We start from the raw sequence: 22,878 nt of genomic DNA, 5'->3' as shown, positions 1-22,878 counted from the left end.
ACCCTGACGATCTCCAGAGTCATAGATCAAGTAGTACCTGTGGGGAAACAATGAGGACAGTCTCTCTCTGGGGTCTGGACCTCAAATGAGATTTCAAGACACAGTCAGCAGTCCTGAGCTTGAGTGGCCTCACCCATCCTAGCCCTCCACTTTCCCAGGTTCCCAGGAGTACTTACTGCTGCAGGAATTGCAGGACCAGACTCTTCAGCGCATCAGATCCAAAGAAGCTTCCCTGAAATCACAACAGCCCTCAGGACCACAGCTGATATCCCTTCCTCACACACCACCCAAAACCCGGCTTGATCTGCCCTCCTCACCTTGCAGGTTGGTAACCTCTTGTGGGCTGCAATACCAATGCTGGTTGGTGAAGGTGACTCCTGGCCATCCTGGGGAAAGGAAGAGGAAGTGAGTGTTGTTGACCAGGAGCGGATTATGGACAATCAGGAAAAGGATGGGCCCAGGAGACGGTGAGCCTCAGAGGTCAGATATGAAAGGGACATGCAGATTACATGGGCAAGGCTACATTTGGGATCACTGTCTTGGGGTGCTTGCTGCCTGTGGAGAACGTGGCTGAAGGATATCCGGAGCCCTTGTTGGGTTTCCACATAGATCTGCACATCCATGAGGTTTAAGGGTCATGAAAATTGTAACTTCTTCAAGACTTAAATGGCCTCTGGGCAGGTTTGGGGTGACATCAGTGCCAGTAGAGGACTCAATGATCAAAGAATACACCTACCAGGCACAATAACTTGGAAAACAGTTCCAGGATGGAGCTGCAGAAATCCAGAAAAAACAGAAAAGTCAGTGAAGGTTTGCAGGTGTCCTTCATCATGGGAGCAAGCACACTTACACCTGACACATGGCCAGTACGTCCCACCTACACCGCAGTGCCCCAGGCTTGCAAGGCCCTTGGCACCTCCCTTGTGGGCTGACTTAGAGGAAAAGCACACACTCTCTCTCCCCATCCTTCTCATTCCTTTCCTCTGCCTGACCCCCTCCTCCCTCCCGTTCCCCCTGGGTGGCTCCCACCTAGATTATCCTGACTCCCATCTCCAGATTCACCAGAAGCAACATTTGGATCCCAGGGTCCAAGGCTGCCTTCCCCTCCCTGCCTCCCTTCTTTCCTCTAGGCCCCCACTGAATACTCCAGAGAGAAGAGGGAATGGGGTGAGAGCCCAGGGTTATGGTACCTCACTAGGGGCCCAGCATTCTGCAAGACCATGACACCCCCAGGGATGGCCCAGAATGCTGAGGCACGGAGGTGAGTGAGGCATGACCCAGGAGACAGGGAGGGAGAGGAATGGGGATGAGGACAGAAGAAGGAGTGAAGGAAGGAGGGGAGAGGTGAGAGAGACAGGGGAGTAGAGACAAAGGAGGAAGAGAAAGCAAAGCAAAGGGAAAAGAATGAAGCTTTACCATGGTGGTGGGGCCAAGGAGGAAGAGAAAAGAAGGGGGAAATGTCTCCCCAGCTGCAGCGCATTCCTTCATCTGCCCTGGCTGGCCCTGATATCCGAGGTAGGTGTTGGGCTGGGGGCCCTTTGGATGCTGGTTGAAACTTTGTCACTTGTGTGAGCTCAGTCTGAGCTGGGCATGGGGAATGGGGCAGCCACAGGGGCAGAAGACCTTCCCCAGAAGGAGTAGAGGATCAATCCCCAGGTCAACATGGGGCTGCAGGTCTGTGGTCCCCCCTCTTATGATCACCACCTTCCCTCCTGATGGCCCCAGTGCACCCGTGCCTGTCCCACTCGGTTCCTTACCTGAGGCATTATACCCATTGTCAGGCTACCCAGGGCTCCACTGAAGGAACAGTCTGGATGATGTGACATGTGGGGGTGGGGTGGGAAGGGGGTGGTGCCTCTGAGAGGCCTGTCCTTTGTCCTTCATCTCCTCAAGCTCCTCTCCTCTCTGCCTTCCATTCCTGCCTGAGGAAGCCCTCTGCTCCCTGGCAGTCTCCCACTTCTGGCCCCCTGACTCAGGGAACCCTGGTTTCTCTCAAGGAGGGCCCAGCTCCTGGCATTGGGTCAGAGGAACAGATGTCATGATGGCAGCCCCCCAGGACCTCAGCCCTCAGCGTGGGCAGGAAAGCCACCATGGTTGCCTGGAATTGACGGGAAGAGGGGGGATACATTTGGTTCAAGGAAAGGAGGGTCCCTCTCAGAACAAGGGAAGGAATCCCTGTCTAAGCAGGGAGGCAGGACTGCCTGTCTCAGCATGAGGCCCTGGCCTGGATGGAGGACCCTTGTCAGTCCAGGTCACAGCATGTGGTGCACAGTAGTCACTCTGGTCCTAGTGAGGAAGGGGAACCCTGATTCATGGATCACACTTTGGGGAGGACATGCTAGAGAAGGCTGGGTGTAGATAGCCAGCAAACAGACCTCAGACCAAACAGGTGAGAGGGTCAGAGGAAGGAACGGAGACCCCTAAGCACAGGCGAGGGACAGAGAGAGAAGAGCATAGGGCCTCTGTTCCTCACAGAGGAACAGGGATGCTGTCCCCTCCAAGCAGGCACCGTCAGGCATAGTTCAGAGTCCCACAGGGTGACGGAGAGTATAACTGACCTTATGTTGGTTGATTTATTGGGAAAGGTGGTGCACAAGGGGCTTCTGTTTGCACTCATGTCTTCTCGCTGCAGTCTTTTGCCCTTGTCCAACTCCCCTGCAGACTTCAGGGGAGTAATTATTGGAAGGAAATGCAAGGATCAGAGAAAGATGGCCAGGATGACCCTGCACCTCCGGCCCTTTATTTTTCCAACAAATCCACTTCCCTGACTCTCGCCACCACCCCATGAGCACTCTCACCTTCTTTTTAAAGAAAGATCTGGGTACCACACCTTACCTCACTGTTGGAGAGGTTCAAGTCCTTGATGCTGGAGGCATTCTGCATAGTGTTGGATAGGCCATCCATCTGGTAGGGTTTCTTGTCGCTCAGGTTCGAGGGCAAAAGCTATGATGAGGAAAGTGTTAGAGTGAGGACCCCAACAGGGGTTATCTGACACCAATCTGCCTCTTCTACCTAATCTCCCACCTTTGCCATCAATCCCAGCACTGGGCCTGAGTTCTCACCTTGAACATGTTCTTTTCATGAGTCTGCCGGGAGGCAGCCATGCTGTTTCTAGGATTTGGTACCATTTCAATATCTCGGGTGACCATGTCTCCGAGAAGCCGAGGGGAGGGAATCACAAGGCTGAGATAGGCCCGGCTGGTTACAGCTTCAGGTTACCCTCCCCACATTACCATCCCCAAGTCTCCTTTCCAGACAGGCTTCTCTGCTCTTACCTGCCCTAGAACTACTTCTGTAGACATACCAGGGGCAAAGCGGACTTTCTGGATGTTAAAAGATTGCTAGGAGACTACACATCTTTTGTTTGTGGTCAACTGCAGAGTTAGAGATGGGGTCAGTGTCTCTGAGTCTGAGGTAGAGATGGGGGATGGAGGCAATAGGTGTGGGAAGAAGATATGGGTCTGGATATAGATTCACAGCTGGTCTTGGGTCTGCATTACCTTTATCTGATCCACATTTTCTGGCTTCAGCTCCTTCTTCACAGGCTGGGGTGCATCAGAGGGGTGGACAAAGATAGATATCTGTAGGGAACCCAAGAGGGGCTGAGTAAGCACCAGGAAATCTGATCCTTGGGATCAAGCAAGACCTTGCCCCTGTCCTGCCATCTTGCCCCTAACTAGCCCTGGCCATGCCCTTGACACACACCATTTCATTATTCTCATTCCAGATCTTGCCGTTGACACTCTTCAATGCGAAGGCACTGCTGGCATTCTCAACAAAGAACTGGGCCTGCATTTTCTCATAGTGAAACTGTAGGGTGAATGGCAAAAGAAAGAATATGAGACCCAAGCCACTGCTCATTTGCCCTGTTTCTTCCCATCTGCCTCACTGTCTTCTCTTACTTGCACTGGGGTGAAGGGGACACTGCATTGTTTCTGAATCAGATTCAGCAGCCACTTCTCATCATATCTGATGCCAAATGGAATCTAAGAGTAAGAAATGGGAGAAGAGATGGGAGAAGAGATTGACACAATGGAACCCAGGGTTAAGATAAAACTCAAGCATGTCGTCCTTTCACACCTTTTGTGTGTGTGTGTGTGGGGGGGGGGTTCTTCAAAATAATTTCTTATGATAGGACAATATCCATTATTGTGAACTTTTGTACCAGTCATGGATTTCCTAAATAACCTTTCTTTCCATTCAAACACTTTCTTCAAATAATCAACTTAAGATATTTAGCATGAACTTCCTTATATAAAGTTCCAAGTGATCCTTGCTCAAGGAAGGATGCCTTAGTCTGTCTCTCCAACAGAGACCCTGGAGACTCGACCCCCTCCCACACTCAGCTTGAGCTAAACTGAGACTTCCAGGGTGGAGCTGCTACTTCTCCTTGGCTGTAGTTTCCTCTGTTCTTAGACAACCTACCCAATTCTCCCTTTAGTCAATCTGTTCCCTTTACATTGCTTCTCTGAGTCTGCCCTTACCTGATCTAAGATGCTAACTCCTAGTAATAAAAAGACGGATTACCCACTCCTCTCCCCCAGAAAAGTACCTAGCATCTCTATATGAGTCCAGCATAATTCCCTCTGTTCACCTCCTTCTGCACACTGGGTTCATTTTGCCAGGACACTCACTGTGATCTTGAACCAGCTTCTGGAGGTCTCATCCTGCCTCTCCCCCTCCATTCTTGTCTCTGGACCCTTTTGCTCTCCCTCCATGTTAGCTTGCATTTGGTCTTGCATCTGAAAACTGCCTCTCCAATGACAGGATGGAATGGCATAGGGGGCACTGTGGGGAAGTGGAGAGAAGGAAGTAATCCACACATGCTTGGAAAGTCTTCTATTACACATTCGCCCCACTGTACAATAAAGTTTGCTCAACCATTAACCTGATTCCATCATCCTGCACTCTTCCAGGTTGAAGAAGAGAACAGCATCTTCAGCTACAGGGCTATGTATTCCACTGGCTGGTACATTTCAGCTATGGTGACTGGTCACTTACTATCTTCCTCGGGTGCTCATGCAACTGTCATTTGTTGCTGGATCTCCATCTTGCTGCTGGTGGGATGAAGAATCAATGCCAGAACGGACATGCCCAGACCAATTGTTATACCTCCTTCGGTAAATACCCGAGCATCTTGCTCTTCTTTGTAAGGAGTTACCTGTGTTATTATGCCCTGAAATTGAGAATAACACATCAATGGTTCCAATATCACAAAAGGTTCCGGGGAAACATCATGGCTAATGAAGAAATATCACTGACTTTATCGTCTAAAATGAAATTCAGCACAGTGCTAAATAAGGTTGAAAGACTTCTCTGGGGCTCCACTGCCCGGGAGATGAGAAGTGGGGAGCATTCACAGCCAAGGAGAAAAAAAAAAGCACAGAGGAAAGGGTTTGGGCCTAGGGTTTAACCTGTGATGTTAGCCCTTGCTCTGCCCTTTGCAGGCTAGGTGACCAGGGACAAGTTGCTTATCATCTCTAACTCACAATTCCCTTCTCTGCCCTAGGGGGATAACCAAATCAATGCTGAAAGTTTGGTGCTATGGTTCACAGGTCAAAGGTGAGTTCCCACCTGAAAAAAGAATTAGAGAAGTGAAAGTTACATCTGATGAAAATATCCAGAAAAACTTAGAGAGACATAATATGGAGAATACCAAAAGAGAGGGGGAGAGAATTAAAGGAGATGTCCCCAGAATGAAAGAGAGGGAAATGCGGAGAAATGGCATTTGATGGAATCTTGCTTGAGAAGTTTCCCAAAGTAACAGGATAATCAAGTCAGTATAACAATACTAATAGGAGACAAAGTATGCTTTAAGAAAAAACATTCCTAAAGAAAAGATGTACATTTCACAGTGATGTTAATGTAGCACAAACTGAGAAAATTTGTGACTGGAGGAATCAAACTAAAAGAAATATTAAAGGTTCTCCTTCAGGGAGAAGAAATAGGATCCCAGATGGAGGCACACAGATGCAGGAAAGAAAGACTAATGGCATTTGTGAATATGTAGGCAAGTCTAAATGAGTATTGACTATATAGCACCATGACACTAATTTCTTCTAGGGGTTTACATATACATAGAATTAAAATTCATGGCAATACATCGGGAGAGGGTGAGAGGAATCAAAGTGTCCCAAAGTTCCTTCATTGTCTGAAGAGCTTTAAAGAAGTAATCCACATCACACTGTGAAAAGGAAAACAAAAATTACATTATAGTCAGAAAGGTAAACACTACAAGAATGGCTAAGGGATGTTTAATTGTCTAGCCAAATGAGGTAACAATCTAATACTAAAAACAAACAAACAAACAAACAAACAAAAAACAGTATTAAGTCATTTCAAAGAAAGGAGAGGAAAAGGACAGGCAAACCATAAGAGACTTTTAAATACTGATGGCGGGTGGGGGAGAGGGGAAAATGGGTGATGGGCACTGAGGAGGGCACCTGTTGGGATGGACACTGGGTGTTGTATGGAAACCAACTTGACAACAAATTATATAAAAAATTAAAATAAATTAAATAAAATATTGACATAAAAATACATGTGCAGTCAATATGGCATACAAAAAACAAGTTATATATATATATATATATATATATATATATATATATATATATATTTACATTAAAAGTTTCAGACTGGATATTCCAAACAGAAACACAGATATTATGAGACTGGAAGGAAAACATTCCATCAAATGCTCCTTGAAAGAAACATCTGCAAAATTTAATGATCTAGAAAATTTGGAAAAAAAAAAAAAACTTGGCAAAATGTGTAGCATTTACTTACTGACCTCCCAAAAGCTGGTATAACCATATTACTAAAAAGAAAGGTATTTTTTTTTCAAGAAAAAAACAATTACTAGAGAAAAGAGGAGGTTTCATTATAATAAAAGGTTCAATGCAATAAGAAGCCATCAATACAAAATCCTAAATTTGTGTGCGTGTCTTAACACAGAGCGAAAATGTGCAGAGCAAACAGTGACAGTAAAAAGACAAATGGATAAATTCACGATTACAGCAGGAATATTAACACACCTCCTTGAGTAACACATAAAATGGCAGACATAAATTCCACTAGGTGGAGAATATTTTAAAATGAGAATAAAGCAAATTAATAAATGTACTTAATTGACATAGAACAGTGCAAATAACCATTACACGTGGAACATTCCAGAATAAGTCATGTGCTGGGCTATAAAGCAAGCCTCAAGAAACTTCTATGGGGGTAATACAATCTACCCTGAATAGTTGATGTAAGAGTTAAGGGTAATGGGGTGTTCTCTGCCACTCCTTCACCTGTAGTAGGCATCCAAAGAATATTAATTTACAGCAACCCCCAACTCCCTTTCCTCGCACGTGGCCAACCTAGGCCACTCTCCAAACTGTGGACCTGTGAGGACCACATAAAATCAGATCTATCCCCTCAATCAGTGAAAAAAAATCCACCTGAGCCTAACCACTTCCATAGGAGGGGAGTTTTTCCATGTGGAACTGGGATGGGAATGTCAGGGCCCACCTGGCACATTTCCTCAAGAGATTAGAGAAGAGTGAGCCTGGGCCCTCATCACCCCTTCTCTAAAAGGGGGTTGGCTGGGTGTCCTGTGGGGTGGGGTGGGGGAAGGGACCCAGCAACCCTTGTAACCTCTGGGGATCTGAGACCAAGGCCTCATGCTGGCCAACCCACCCATGGTGTGGCCTGGAGGCAGTGACCTGTCACCAATGTCCTCACAGGCTGCTTATGAAGAGAACCTGTGGGATCTGGAGCTGGAGGTTTAGAGAAGATCAAGGAAAGCTGCTGAGGACGAAGAGAGCAGGCCCCAAATGACTGTCAGGCTCACACAAACAAGATGGAGTCCTTACAGGAAGTCCCCTCTTCAAAGCCATGGAGAAGAGAGCCCCCGACACCAGAGGTGATTACTGTGATTACTGCCCCCTGAGTTTGCTATCAGCCTATCAGGGAACTGTTTCTAACTGAACCAGCCCTGCAGAAAAGGCCAACTAGAGTCAGGGGGCGTGGGACCCAGGTACTTGCAGCTACAAACACAGGGAACTCTGTATGCCAGGCTCTGTATCCACTTACAATACATCCTGTTCCCTCATTCTGCAAACCCAGAGAACTCTGAGTGCCAGCTGTAGGCCAGGCTCTGTACTTGCTACATTGCATCTTATCTCTCATGTAGTCCTCACAACGGGACTCCGAGATCACAGTCACAGGCTTTGCAAGGTTACTGAGACTTAATGAGGTGTTGGAGTTTTCCTGGAGTCATTCAGATGCTACCTGGAGAAACAGAGACTGCAACTGAGCTCCATGGAATGGGGGTGACATGTAAATGCATAGGTAGCCTAACTAAATTCTTGCTGCAATATGTGGGATTCGCTAAAGTTGGAGCAAGGTAACAGAATGTTCTGAAACTAATCACATGGCTGGCATTATCTCCTGTGCATCCCAGAGAGATAATAACAAACAAGCAAACAAACTACCGATACCCCATCCCCCCAAAACAACAGCAAAAACCAACACACACGCACACACACACACACAGACACACACACCCCAGATCTGGAAACTATAAAGGAAAAAAACAACAACAACAGAGTTTCGTGGGTCACTGTAATGAGAGTAGAATGAAATATATATATATATATATATATATATATATATATATATATATGTATAGTCAGTGTAGGTAGATGCCCCTTTAGTGGTCAGAGTGAGAATTGTAGCTCTGAATGTCTCAGACCAGAGGGCTTTGCAAGGGGGAAGGAAGGAAGGAGGCACCTGGGCTCCAGTATATCAGCCAGAAATTTCTGGAATTTCTACTTCTTTCTGGAATTTTCTACTCTGTGCCCACAATCCCTTCCTAGATCCCCATGCCCTGAGAGAGAAACTTCAGTCCCTGAGAGAGGTGAGGAAAAATCTCCACATATAAGAGTGTGAACACTTGGGTTTAGGGAAGTGTAAGACAGAAACGCACATACATACACAGATAAACTGTCAAGTCAAAGGGTGAAGTTTGTATTTGCGTATTAAACACTATCATGTGAACATTTTCATAACGTGGTAAATATATATGAACTTTTCTTGTGAATTGGTTATTATATATTTTCAAGTGTTTCTCTCAACAAATTTGCCTAATCACAAAATGTTAAACATTAAAAATGTATACATAGAAAATGGAAATCATTCTGCACCTTCCATCTATATATGATCCCCGCGCCCCAAATAACTGATATCCAAGATGGCTTATGTAAATAGATTGGTACAGATGTGTTTCTCTTTAAGTAATGTGTATACTTACCTTAAAATATTTGTGTAGTTATGTGGTTATAGATACACACTCTTTAAAATTTGCCAACACGTAAATAATGTTCTGCAAATTGATTTTTTCACTTACTTACTATGCCATCTCCAGATTGCCATTTCTTCAGTTAATGTGGTGTGGCATCTTTCCAGATGTCTGGAGAAACATTTTGCTTTTTACACAAATTATTTGTTGCCATTTGTCCCTTTCTCCACCAATAGACAAAAGCCCTTTATTTTCTTGCCCGGTAGCACAAATTCTGCAATATTTGCCAACAGGCAAATATTTACCCCATCTTTTCAAACTTTAATTTTTTTTTCTTTCAATAGTGCAGAAATTGCTTTAATTTTCATGGGGTTTCTTCACTTAAAAACAATACAGCTATGACAGAAAACAAAACAAGAAATACTTAAGGTTACATCAAATAATAGTCTAGTGGGAATTCTTGATCCAAAGCCTTGAAGGCTTCAGGACACAGTGGAATAAAGCTTCAGACCGACTTCTATATCTGCAAATAATGGGGATAATAACTGAGTACTTGTTAGGTTGTAGGAGATACCATGTGAAGTGCCTCTGGCTTAAAATAATTCTCTAAATGATCATTTCCTTCCCTTGATGGAGGTTACTTTTCCTCTGCTTCTGGTTGGGCCACACACACCACCCCTAGGACAGTGCTATCCATGTGGCCGCCCCTATCCAGGCCTCTAGGCCTGAGGAATGGGATTTCATCTCCACCATCATCTTCAAGGCAAAGACATTGGGGAGAGGGTTGTTCCAGTACCCTGTTGGGTACCATAACATGAACACCTGGGAAATTCGAAACCAACTATGTGACCCAAGGAAAGCTTTTAACTCTGTTACAAAATTAATTGGACAAATTAAAGGGATGTTAAAGAAAAACAAACAAACAAACAAACAACTCTTCTATCCCAAACAAGAATGTCACGTATAAAGAGATGCATATTACTGGGAAAATACATGGAATATGTTTTAAAGGCAAATGTTTAATATTCTGTTATAAAATAAATCTGATCAGTAAAAGAGTGTTATTAAAGTGTATTGAAATAATTCAAATAAGAACTATACATTACAAACTTATAAGATTTAAACATGTGTAAAACAATTATATATGCATGTATGTTTGTGTGTACATATATATTTCCATATATACACATACATGTGTCCATATATATATATATATATATATAGAGAGAGAGAGAGAGAGAGAACAGTATATACATATTGTGAGCAAAATTTGGGAGAATATATATGTTCATGTAAATGTACTTGCATAGTACTATGCACAGGGAAGTATATCTGGGGAATATAAACTAAATTACCAAGGATATACATCTTGTTAGGTAACAAGATAAAGAGAATATACAAAAATATTTACTCAAATACACATTTCTGCACTGCATTTGATTTTGAAATAAGCACATTAACTTGAAATCCAAAAATAACTGATATAAGATTTTATGTCATTGTAGTATATAGCTGGTTGGAAATTTCATTACAAAAATCATATGTATGTATGTGGCCTACCTGTGTATATCTCTATCTATCTATCTATCTATCTATCTATTCTTTTTCCACATTACGTTTGTCTCTCAATCACACACACATATGGGTTTCGTGTCATAGTTGAGAGGGGAGAGCTGGAGAAAATTCTTGCTACTGGGTTTAATGTACATGGGCTCTGAGTCACCCTTAAGGCTTCATTTTCCACAGAATCTTCCAGAAGTTTCCCTCTGACCAGGACCTTCCTCCCTTTCCCCTTCCAAGGCTCTCTGCTAAGTGATGATCAACCTGCCTCTCTAGATATGTTCAGATGGTCAGATGGCCCAGACTTCCAATTTCTGAATTTTCTCCAGTGAAAAATATTAAAAGTTATATTTTGTGTGGCGAGTGATGAAACAGTATGTAAAATGAAATCATGCTCAAACTGCTTTACCTAACCATCTTTTTCTTCTGCATGGTTTTGCAGAGAAAAATCATAGTACTAATATCACACACCTCTTAGAGGGCTGGTGGATGTTATAGGTCTTAGGTGGGAGCAGAGAGGGCAGAGGGGGTTCAGGAACTTTCTAGAATTGTCTTGTTAAGTATTACAAAGTTTTGCTCAGCATGCCAAACTGCTGTGTAAAGGATTTCCACACTGGACCTCCCAAGCGATGAACCAGGTTATAAGGTATTTCCTTCTTGCTCTATCTGGTTAGTCTCCACCCTCTCCCCTCCTGCTGGCTAATGCTTCCTTAGCCTCCAATCTCAGCTTAAGCATTTGCTTCCTCTGAGAAGTCTCAGACACACCCTTCTGGTTTGATTACCATTAGTCATGTAGTAACCCCATCACCTTTACCATCTTCAGATACACCTTTCATGTGAAAGGGGACAAAAGACTGTGAGCTCAAACGTTCCCATGGGCTGTGGCTTCACACAGCAGACTGAAGATTCTGAAGTTTTTCCAAGTATTTTACCTTGAAGATTTGCCACAAGTTTGCCTCTTCTACTTTTGAGGGGAATGTCCAGGACACAAGTCAGTTCAGAAATTGAACTGTAGAGTTATTCCACAGACAACAACTAGGGCATGTACTTCAGAGAAGCTGTTGAGGCTGCAGACCGATGCTTCCTTCTCTAAAAGATCCAGTAAGAGTACTGTAATGGCAATCTGCAATTTTGAGGAGGCGTGGATTTGCATGACACAGAACAAATGAAACTTCCAGAGGTAGAACTGCCAAGTTAGAAAGTTGTTGTTCATGGTGGTGGTGATATATATCTATATCTATCTCTATCTATCTATCTATCTATCTATCTATCTATTTATATTTAATTGAAACATAATTAACACACAACATTATATTAGATTCATGTGTATAATATAATGATTCAACAGTTCTGTACAGTACTCAGTGCTCATCACAATAAGTGAGCTCTTAATGCCCTTTATCTATTTCACCCATCCCTTCACCCACCTCCTCTCTGGTAACCACCAATTTTTTCTCTGTATTTATGAGTGTTTGTTTTGTTTGGTTTTGTTTTGTGGTCTGATTCTTTCCTTTTTTTTCTTCTTCATTCGTTTGTTTTGTTTCTTAAATTCCACATATGAGTGAAATACTATGTTATTTGTCCTTCTCTGACTGACTTATTTCACTTAACATTTACCCTCTGGGTCCATCCATATTGCTGCAAATGGCAACATATCATTATTTTTAACGGCTGAGTAATATTCCATCACACACCTACACACACATAAACAAGCATACACGTATATATAAGCCCCATATATGTATACACCATATACATATGTATATGGATATATATATATATACACACACATATATATGTATACATATACATATGTATATATGTATATGCATATGTATATGTATACATATATACGTGTGTGTGTGTGTGTGTGTGTGTATATGTATATATATATATATATATACACACACGTTGGATCACATGGCAATTCCATTTTAAATTTTCTGAGGAAGCTCCATACTGTTTTCCACAGTGGCTGCACCAATCTGCATTCCCACCAAAAGTGCACCTTTATCCTCCACATCCTTGCCAGCAAGTTTGGAAAGCTTTTAAAGAATTTGCTTTGTGGACTGCTCTGAAATATATTTCAGAGTATTTAAATGAATTTCAGAAATCAGAAAAGGCATTAAAGAAGGAAGCAAAAATTTCCATTAACCCCTGGGGAGATGGCATCTTTCTTTATATTCTCATTAATGGTGTGTATAATATGACACTGGCTGATATTTTAATCTACATAATAACATTTAATCCCTTTGACATAACCACAAAGTCCACATGGTGATTCCTTCTTTACAGATGAGGAAACTGAGCCTCGGATTCCAGGCACAGCTGAGGCTGAAGCGTCTGTGTAACCTTCACTGCCCTGTGATTTCAATAAATCCTGGCAAAGACCCTGTGAGGAAGAGAATCCTCACTCCTTGAATGGGGAAGCTGGGGCTTGGGATCTCAACGTCCCACACTGCCACATGTCATGCTTCTACTCATTGGATGAGCCCAGACTGGAAACCAGGTCTTCTGAAGCAAAAGCCTTTACTCTTCCTACTGCTTCACCTGGCCTTGCCTTAATTATTGGATGTACTTTTATAGGCTTTGTTTATGAACATAATGGAAATTCCCCCTCAGTTTAGACAGGGTGGAAAATGCATCAAAGGACGGAGGAGGACATGCAAATAATTAGTAACACCATAGAACACTCACAAACCTAGTAAACTTTTAAGGTGCTCTTTTGGATACCTGAAAACTATTTAAAAATCTAGCTTCAATTTACTGTGACTATTTGAGACAATTCTTTGTTTTTATTTCTGTTGTTTATCACCTGGATATCTATCACCCAGATGTTGCTTTTAACAGAGAAGGAAAGCTATATATCATTTCTCAATGAAAACAAGTTAACAATTGTAAGAATGCCATTGTCAATCCCTGGAGGAAATATGTGTTTCCCAAAACGGATTTGTTTTCTCCAAATTAAAGAGTTTCATTTTTAATCATTACAATTAAAATCTGCATTATGACATGTTTGCTAATATGTAACGCAAACTACGGAGTTTGATGTTAAAATGAAGTTGTCTTCATACACATACATGGGTACTTTGAATGAAACCCTTGAACTTAATTAATTTGGCGGCACACCAAAATCCAGTTTAAGTACCATCCATTACTCTCTCAAAACAAATATGGCCAATACAAAGCAGTCCTTGACCTCCCATCGAGTCAATCCATTTTCAGTAGCTGGGAAAAGAAACTATTTGGCAGAAGGCACAAACACAGCTGTTTGTTTAAACTGCAGAGGTGAAGGTCCATAGTGGAAGGGAAATTGACTTTCTACTGGTGAAAGTACCATGTACACATTATACAGTATATGGAGTGCTAATATCAACATGAGAAGAAAATGGTTGAAAACCTCAAACATGACAAGCTCTCCCCCTGTAGAAATCCTAGGAGGCATGTGTGATAATGCATTGTTATGAGCATAGACAGCCACTCCTCACTTACTCCAAACTTACTCCAAACTCCTCACCTTTTACTGGCTACCACAGTCTAGGATCTGCCTGTTGTCTCACTTCCTTGTGTGAAAACGTCTCCCCCCGCCCCCCCGACAAATTTAGTCTTTTCTTCTGTGCTGGCCTCATCTTTAAGAGAGGGTAGAGCCAAATCTCACTGGTTATACACCTGTGCACAGGAGTGAGGCAGATCTGGATTTGAGCCCTGTTTCCATTACCTCTTAGCTCAGTGGCACCCAAGTTTGCTCACTATGCACTCAAATGAAAAAATATATATAATACAATATATATTAAATATTATATATTTAATTTATTATATAATACTTAATATATAGTGTATATATTTATTTATAATATAAATATATATTTAATTTATTATATAGCATTTATTATATATATTGTATTATATTATATTATATTATATTATATTATATTATAGAGAAGGAGTGCAAGAGAAGGAGCCTTTATATCTGTATAACTGGTGTGGTCACCCTCACTGGCTCCGTATACACCTGGTTTTGTCCACACCAGAAATCTCTGTCTCTCTCATTGAGAATGTGAAGTCTCTCAATTTTTTCTTGCTGCCTACCCAACCATTCTCCATCACGAAATCACCTGACACTTACAGCTGGGTTATACTGTTCTCATGCTGAACATCACCCATCAAAAAGAACACCAATATCAGACTAAGCCACTCTGTGACCATGATGAAATGAGATAAAAAAAAAAAAAAACAAGATCACAGTGAATAAAGTTGCAGGATGCACATTCTGCAATTAGTTGCACGTCTATACACTAACAGTGAACCATCTGAAAAAGACATCAAGAAAAGAATCCCATTTACCATAGCATCAAAAGCATTAAAGTACTTATGAATCAATTTAATCGAGAAAGCGAAATATCTATATGCCAAAAACTATAAGACATTGATGACAGAAACTGAAGAAGACACAAATAAATGGAATGATAGTCCACGTTCACAAATGGAAAGAATTAATATTGTTAAAATATCCATACTACCCCCAAATAGTCTATAGACTCAATGCAATCTCTACCAAGATACCAATGCCATTTTCCACACAAACAGAACAAAAAAGGCCTTAAGTTCATATGGAATCACAAAAGACCCAGAATACCTAAAGCAATTTGAGAAAGAAGAACAAAGCTGGAGGCATCACACCTCCTGATTTGAAACTGTATTACAAAGTCATCATAATCAAATGGTATGATATTGGCATAAAATATACACATGGACCAATGGAACAGAACAGAGAGCCCATAAATAAACCCGTGAATAAATGGTCAACTAATATCTCATAAGAAAGCCAAGAATATTCAATGGGGAAAGGATAAGCAGTTCAAGAAACGGTGCTGGGAAAACTGGACACTCACATACAAAAGAATGGAATTGGAGCCCTATCTTATACCATTCACAAAATTTACTGAAAACGGAGCAAAGATTTAAATATAAGTCCTGGGACCATAAAAGTCCCAGAAGAAAATACAGGGGGAAAGCTCCTTGACAATGTTCTTGGTAATGATTTTTTGCAAATGACACAAAGGCACAAAAGCAGCAAAAGGAAAAATCCACAAGTAGGGCCACATCAATCAACAATTAAAAGGCAACCTGTGGAGTGGGAGAAAATATTTGCAAACCATATATCTGATAAGGGGCTCTCATCCAAAATACGTAAGGAACTTACACAACTCAATAACGTAAAAGTAATAACCTGATCAAAAAATGGGCAAAGGACCTGAATAGACATTATTCAAAAGATGATATATAAAGGGCCAACAGGTATATGAAAAGGTGCTCAACATCATTAACCATCAATGAAATCAAATCAAAACCACAATAAGATTTCACCTCACACCTGTCAGAATGGCTACAATCGAAAACAGGAGAAACAAAAAGTGTTGGCAAGGATGTGCAGAAAAGGGAACCCTCTTGCACTGTTGATAGGAATGCAAGCTGGCTCAGCCACTCTGGAAAACAGTTAAAAAGTTAAAAATGGAACTGTCCTAAGATCCAGTAATAGCATCACAGGGTATCAACCCTAAAAATACCAAAACATGAATTTGAAGGGATACATGCACCCCTATGTTTATAGCAGCTTTGTTTACAATAGCCAAATTATGAAAGCAGCCCAAATGTCCATCAATAGATGAATGGATAAAGAAGGTGTGTGTGTGTGTGTGTGTGTGTGTGTGTGTGTGCATATATTTTTTCATCCATAAAAAAAGAACAAAGTCTTTCTATTTGCAATGGCATGGGTAGAGCTAGTGAGTATAATACTAAGTGAAATAAGTCAGTCAGAGAAATACAGATACCAAATCATCTCACTCATATGTGGAATTTAAAAAACAAAATAAATGAGCAAAGGGAGAGAGAGCAAGAGCGAGAGCAAGAGTGTGTGTGAGTGTGTGTGTGTGTGTGTGTGTGTGTGTGTGTGAGAGAGAGAGAGAGAGAGAGAGAGAGAGAGAGAGAGAGAGAGAATATCAGACAACCATGGAGAACAAACTGATGGTTACCAGGGGAAGTGGTGGTGAGTGGAGGGATGAGTAAAATAGGAGATAGGGATTAAAGGGTGCATTGTTGTGGTGAGCACTAGGTGATGTATGGAGTTTTGGAATCACTATGTCATGCATCTGAAACTGACAGAACACCAGGTTAACTATACTGGAATTAGAATAAAAACTTAATTAAAAAAGGAACTACACTGTGTCTAAACCATCTCTCAAGCAACATCTTCTTTATTAAGATAGAAATTAAACTTATGTGTAGGAGCATATGGGAATAGCTGTGTAGGAGCATATGGGAATAGAAACTATACTGTGTATAATGCATCAACCCAACAACTTTCTGTAAGATATAAGTGCTTTTCAGCATAGGTGTAGAGGCATTTGGGAAAAGCTGTGTGGTTAACTACTTGAAAATATACCGAGTATAAACTGTCCTTCAAAACACACACACACACACACACACACACACACACACACACACACGATGAGATTTTGCCTCATGCCTGTTAGGATGGCTATTATTAAAAACACAAGAGATAACCGGTGGTGACAAAGATGTGGAGAAAAGGACATCCTTGTGCTCTGTTGAAGGAAATGAAACTTGGTACAGCCACTGTGGAAGACAGTATGGGAGTTCCTCGAAAAGTTTAAAATAGAACCACCATAAGATTCAGCAATTCCTCCTCTGGGTATATATCTGAAGGAAGTGATAGCACGATCTTGAAAAGATGTCTGCATCCGCATGCACACTGCAGCATTATTCGCAACAGCCACAACATAGACTCAAACTAATTGTCCATCAATGGATAAATGGATACAGAAAATGTGATGTATATATACACAATGGAATATAATTCATAAGAAAGAAGGAACTCCTGCCATTTGCAACAGCATGGGCGAAACTTTAAGGCATTCTGATAAGTGAAATAAGACAAAGGCAACTGCTGTATGATCTCACTTGTACATGGAATCTAAAAAAGCCAAATCTGTAGAAACAGAGAGACGAGTGGTGGTTGCCAGGGGCTGGAGGTGGGGAGAATGGGTGATGGTAGCCAAAGGGTACAAACTTCCAGTTTTAAGATTAATAGGTTCTGGAGACCTAATGTACAGCCTGCTGACTACGGTTCCCAATACTGTACTGTATACATGGAAGTTGCTAAGAGAGTAGATTTTCAATGTTCTCACCACACGCACACGCAAAATGATAACTATGTGAGATGACGTGTGTGCCAACTAACCTTATTGTGGGAATCATTTTGTAATATGCACATATATCAAAGTGTCACGTTGTACACCTTAAACTCGCACAACGTCATGTCGATTATATCTCAATAAAGCTGGGGGTAAAAACAACACAAAATCACCATGCGAACCACAAAAATGACTAAGCACCCTCTTCTCCTGGTTAAAATAAGTAACCAATGCCTCTTTACCAATTACAGCTTTAATCTTGCTCTATGCTTCTCTCCTTTCAGATAAAATTTATCGCTGTACCCAATCAAAGAATCACTCCCACTTCCTGACAGCATTCAATATGGACCAGCTCCCCACTTCCTTGAACCTCCTCCACAATCACTGAACACAAGTCCAAATCTTATAATACTTCATTCCTTTTTTAATGAATATAATTTATTGTCAAGTTGGCTTACATAAAACACCCAGTGCTCATCCCAACAAGTGCCCTCCTCAATGCCCATCACCCACTTTCCCCTCTCCCCCACCCCCCATCCACCCTCAGTTTGTTCTCTGTATTTAAGAGTCTCTTGTGGTTTGCCTCCCTCCCTCTCTGTTTGTAACTAATTTTCCCATTTCCCTTCCCCCATGGCCTTCTGTTAAGTTTCTCAGGATCCACATATGAGTGAAAACATATGATATCTGTCCTTCTCTGACTGGCTTATTTCGCTCAGCATAATGCCTTCCAGTTCCATCCACGTTGCTGCAAGTGTCATGAGTTCATTCTTTCTCATTTCCAAGTAGTATTCCATTGTATATATAAACCACATCTTTATCCATTCATCAGTTGATGGACATTTAGGCTCTTCCCATGATTTGGCTATAGTTGAGAGCACTGCTATAAACATTGGGGTACACATACCCCCATGCATCAGCACTCCTGTATCCCTTGGGCAAATTCCTAGCAGTACAATTGATGGGTCGCAGGGTAGTTCTATATTTAGTTTTTTGAGGAACCTCCACAATGTTTTCCAGAGCGACTGCACCAGTTTGCATTCCCACCAACAGTGCAAGAGGGTTCCCGTTTCTCCACATCCTCGCCAGCATCGGTAGTTTCCTGATTTGTTCATTTTACCCACTCTGACGGGCGTGAGGTGGCAACACAGTGTGGCTTTGATTTGTATTTCCCTGATGATGAGTGACATTGAGCATCTTTTCATGTGTTTGCTGGCCATCTGGATGTCTTCTTTGGAAAAGTGTCTATTCATGTCTTCTGCCCATTTCTTCACTGGATTATTTGTTTTTCGGGTGTGGAGTTTGGTGAGTTCTTTATAGATGTTGGATACTAGACCTTTTTTATTTTATTTTATTTTATTATTATTATTATTTTTAAATTTACATCCAAATTAGTTAGTATATAGTGAAACAATGATTTCAGGAGTAGATTCCTTAATGCCCCTTACCCATTTAGCCCATCCCCCTCCCACAACCCCTCCAGCAACCCTCAGTTTGTTCTCCATATTGACGTATACTAGCCCTTTATGTGATATGTCATTTGCAAATATCTTTTCCCATTCCGTCGGTTGCCTTTCAGTTTTGTTGACTGTTTCCTTTGCAGCACAGAAGCTTTTTATCTTGATGAGGTCCCAATAGTTCATTTGTGCTTTTAATTCCCTTGCCTTTGGAGATGCGTCGAGTAAGAAATTGCTGTGGCGGAGGTCAAAGAGGTTGTTGCCAGCTTTTCTTCTGGGGTTTTGATGGTTTCCTGTCTCGCATTCAGGTCTTTCATCTTTTTCTTACACCATACGCAAAAGTAAACTCAAAAATGTTCGAGTTTCACTCCTCTGCATATTGCTGTCCAGTTCTGCCAGCACCATTTGCTAAAGAGACTGTCTTTTTTCCATTGGATACTCTTCCCTGCTTTGTCAAAAATTAGTTGGCCAAACACTTGTGGATCCAATTTTGGGTTCTCTATTCTATTCCATTGGTCTATGTGTCTGTTTTTGTGCCAATACCATACTGTCTGAATGATTTCAGCTTTGGAGTAGAGGCTAATGTCTGGGATTGTGATGCCTCCTGCTTTGGTCTTCTTCAACATTACGTTGGCTATTTGGGGTCTTTTCTGGTTCCATACAAATTTTAGGATTGCTTGTTCTAGCTTTGAGAAGAATGCCAGTGAAATTTTGATTGGGATTGCATTGAATGTGTAGATTGCTTTGGGTAGTATTGACATTTTGACAATATTTGTTCTTCCAAACCATGAACGTGGAATGTTTTTTTCCATTTTTTTGTGTCTTCTTCAATTTCCTTCATAAGCTTTCTATAGTTTTCCACGTACAGAACTTTTACATGTTTGGTTACGTTTATTCCTAGGTATGTTAAGGTTCTCGGTGCAATTGTAAATGGGATCAGTTTCTTTATTTCTCTTTCTGTTGCTTCATTATTGGTATATAAAAATGCAACCATTTTCTGTACATTGATTTTGTATGCTGTGACTTTGCTGAATTCATGTATCAGTTCTAGCAGGCTTTTGGTGGACTCTGTCTGGTTTTCCATGTAGAGTATCATGTCGTCTGCGGAAAGTGAAAGTTTGACTTCATTGCTGCCCATTTTGATGCCCTTGATTTCATTTTGTTGTCTGACTGCTGATGCTTGGACTTCCAACACTATGTTAAAAAACAGCGGTGACAGTGGACATCCCTGTCGTGTTCCTGATCTCAGGGGAAAAGCTCTCAGTTTTTCCCCATTGAGGATGATATTAGCTGTGGGCTCTTCTTTTTCTTTGTCTTTTTTTTAAATTTTTTTAATGTTTTATTTATTTTTAAGACAGACAGAGACAGAGCATGAGTGGGGATGGGGCAGAGAGAGAGGGAGACACAGAATCTGATGCAGGCTCCAGGCTCCCAGCTGTCAGCACAGAGCCTGACACGGGGCTCGAACTCACGACCCGTGAGATCATGATCTGAGCCAAAGTTGGATGCTCAACCGAGTGAGCCACCCAGGCGCCCCAGCTGTGGGCTTTTCATAAGTGGCTTTTATGAAGTTTAAGTATGTTCCTTCTATCCCGACTTTCTTGAGGATTTTTATTAAGAAAGGATGTTGTATTTTGTCAAATGCTTTTTCTGCATCTATTGACAGCATCATACAGTTCGTATCCTTTCTTTTATTAATGTGATGTACCACATTGATTGTTTTTGCGAATATTGAAACAGCCCCGCAGCCCAGGAATGAATTCCACTTGATCATGGTGAATAATCCTTTTATATGCTGTTGAATTTGATTTGCTAGTATCTTGTTGAGAATTTTTGCATCCATGTTCATCAGGGATATTGGCGTGTATTTCTCCTTTTTTGTGGGGTCTTTGTCTGGTTTGGGAATCAAGGTAATGCTAGCTTCATAAAATGAGTCTACAAGTTTTCCTTCTGTCTCTATTTTTTTTTTTTTTTTGGAACAGCTTGAGAAGGATGGGTATTAACTCTGCTTTACATGTCTGGTAGAATTCCCCCCGGGAAGCCATCTGGCTCAAGACTCTTATTTGTTGGGAGATTTTTGATAACTGATTCGATTTCTTCACTACTTATAGGTCTGTTCAAACTTTCTATTTCTTCCTGTTTGAGTTTTGCTAGTGTGAGGGTGTCTAGAAAATTGTCCGTTTCTTCCACGTTGTCCTGTTTGTTGGCACATAGTTTTTCATAGTATTCTCTGGTGATTCCTTCTACATCTGAGGAATTGGTTGTGATAAATACATTTTCATTGGTGATTTTATCTATTTGGGTCCTCTTTTTGAGAAATCTGGCCAAGGGTTTGTCTTTTTTTTATTTTTTTTTCAAAAAACTAACTCTACTTTCATTGTTCTGTTCTACTGTGTTTTTTTTTTCTTTCAATTCTATATTGTTTATTTCTGCTCTGATCTTGATTATTTCTCTTCTTCTGCTGGGTTTGGGGTTTCTTTGTTGTTCTGCGTCTAGTTCCTTTAGGTGTGCTGTTAGATTTTGTATTTGGGATCATTCTTGTTTCTTGAGCTAGGCCTGGATGGCAAATTTTTCTCTTAGGAGTGTCTTCACTGCATCCCAAAGGGTTTGGATTGTTGTGTTTACATTTTCATTTGTTTCCATGTTTTTTTTTTAATTCCTGCTTTCATTACCTCGTTGACCCATTTGCATTTGGAGATTTTCCAAACATTTTCTTGTGTTTGATTTCAAGTTTCATAGCATTGTGATCTGAAAGTGTGCATGGTATGATCTGAATTATCTTATATTTATTGTGGGTTGTTTCGTGACCCAGTATGTGATCTATCGTGGAGAATGTTCCATGTGCACTCGAGAAGAAAGTATATTCTGCTGCTTTAGGAAGAAAAGTTCTGAATATATCTGTCAAGTCCATCCAGTCCAGTGTATCGTTCAGGGCCATTGTTTCTTTACTGATTCTCCGTCTAGATGATCTGTCCATTGTTGTAAGTGGAGTATTACAGTCCCCTGCAGCTACCACATTCTTACCAATAAGGTTGCTTATGTTTGTGATTAATTGTTTTATATATTTGGGTGCTTTTGTATCTGGTGCATAAACATGTATAATTGTTAGCTCTACTTGATGGATAGACCCTGTAATTATTATATAATGCCCTTCTTCATCTCTTGTTACAGCCTTTAATTTAAAGTCTAGTTTGTCTGATGTAAGTATGGTACTCCAGCTTTCTTTTGACTTCCAGTAGCACGATATATCGTTCTCCATCCCATTACTTTCAATCTGTAGGTGTCCTCAAGTCTAAAATGGGTCTCTTGGAGACAGAAAATAGATGGGTCTTGGTTTTTTTCTATACATTCTGATACCTTA

The 22,878-nt window shown here is 41.3% G+C and overlaps 1 protein-coding gene across 1 annotated transcript in view; it reads right to left on the bottom strand.

The window, feature by feature from the left end:
• Positions 1 to 22,878, bottom strand: part of LOC102965530 (nuclear RNA export factor 3) — a 33,819-nt gene that overhangs the window by 160 nt on the left and 10,781 nt on the right. The window contains exons 4-15 of the mRNA XM_042973962.1: positions 6,103 to 6,184; positions 5,002 to 5,233; positions 4,635 to 4,788; positions 3,903 to 3,986; positions 3,706 to 3,810; positions 3,501 to 3,581; positions 2,836 to 2,943; positions 2,559 to 2,662; positions 737 to 773; positions 318 to 386; positions 177 to 232; positions 3 to 37 (exon numbers count right to left, since the gene is read on the bottom strand). Coding sequence (XP_042829896.1) covers positions 3 to 37; positions 177 to 232; positions 318 to 386; positions 737 to 773; positions 2,559 to 2,662; positions 2,836 to 2,943; positions 3,501 to 3,581; positions 3,706 to 3,810; positions 3,903 to 3,986; positions 4,635 to 4,788; positions 5,002 to 5,233; positions 6,103 to 6,184 — 1,147 coding nt within the window. The remainder of the gene's footprint in view (positions 1 to 2; positions 38 to 176; positions 233 to 317; positions 387 to 736; positions 774 to 2,558; positions 2,663 to 2,835; positions 2,944 to 3,500; positions 3,582 to 3,705; positions 3,811 to 3,902; positions 3,987 to 4,634; positions 4,789 to 5,001; positions 5,234 to 6,102; positions 6,185 to 22,878) is intronic.

Source organism: Panthera tigris, chromosome X (genome assembly GCF_018350195.1).
Source record: "Panthera tigris isolate Pti1 chromosome X, P.tigris_Pti1_mat1.1, whole genome shotgun sequence".
Lineage (NCBI taxonomy): Eukaryota > Metazoa > Chordata > Mammalia > Carnivora > Felidae > Panthera > Panthera tigris.
This window is presented reverse-complemented; position numbering and strand designations above follow the sequence as displayed.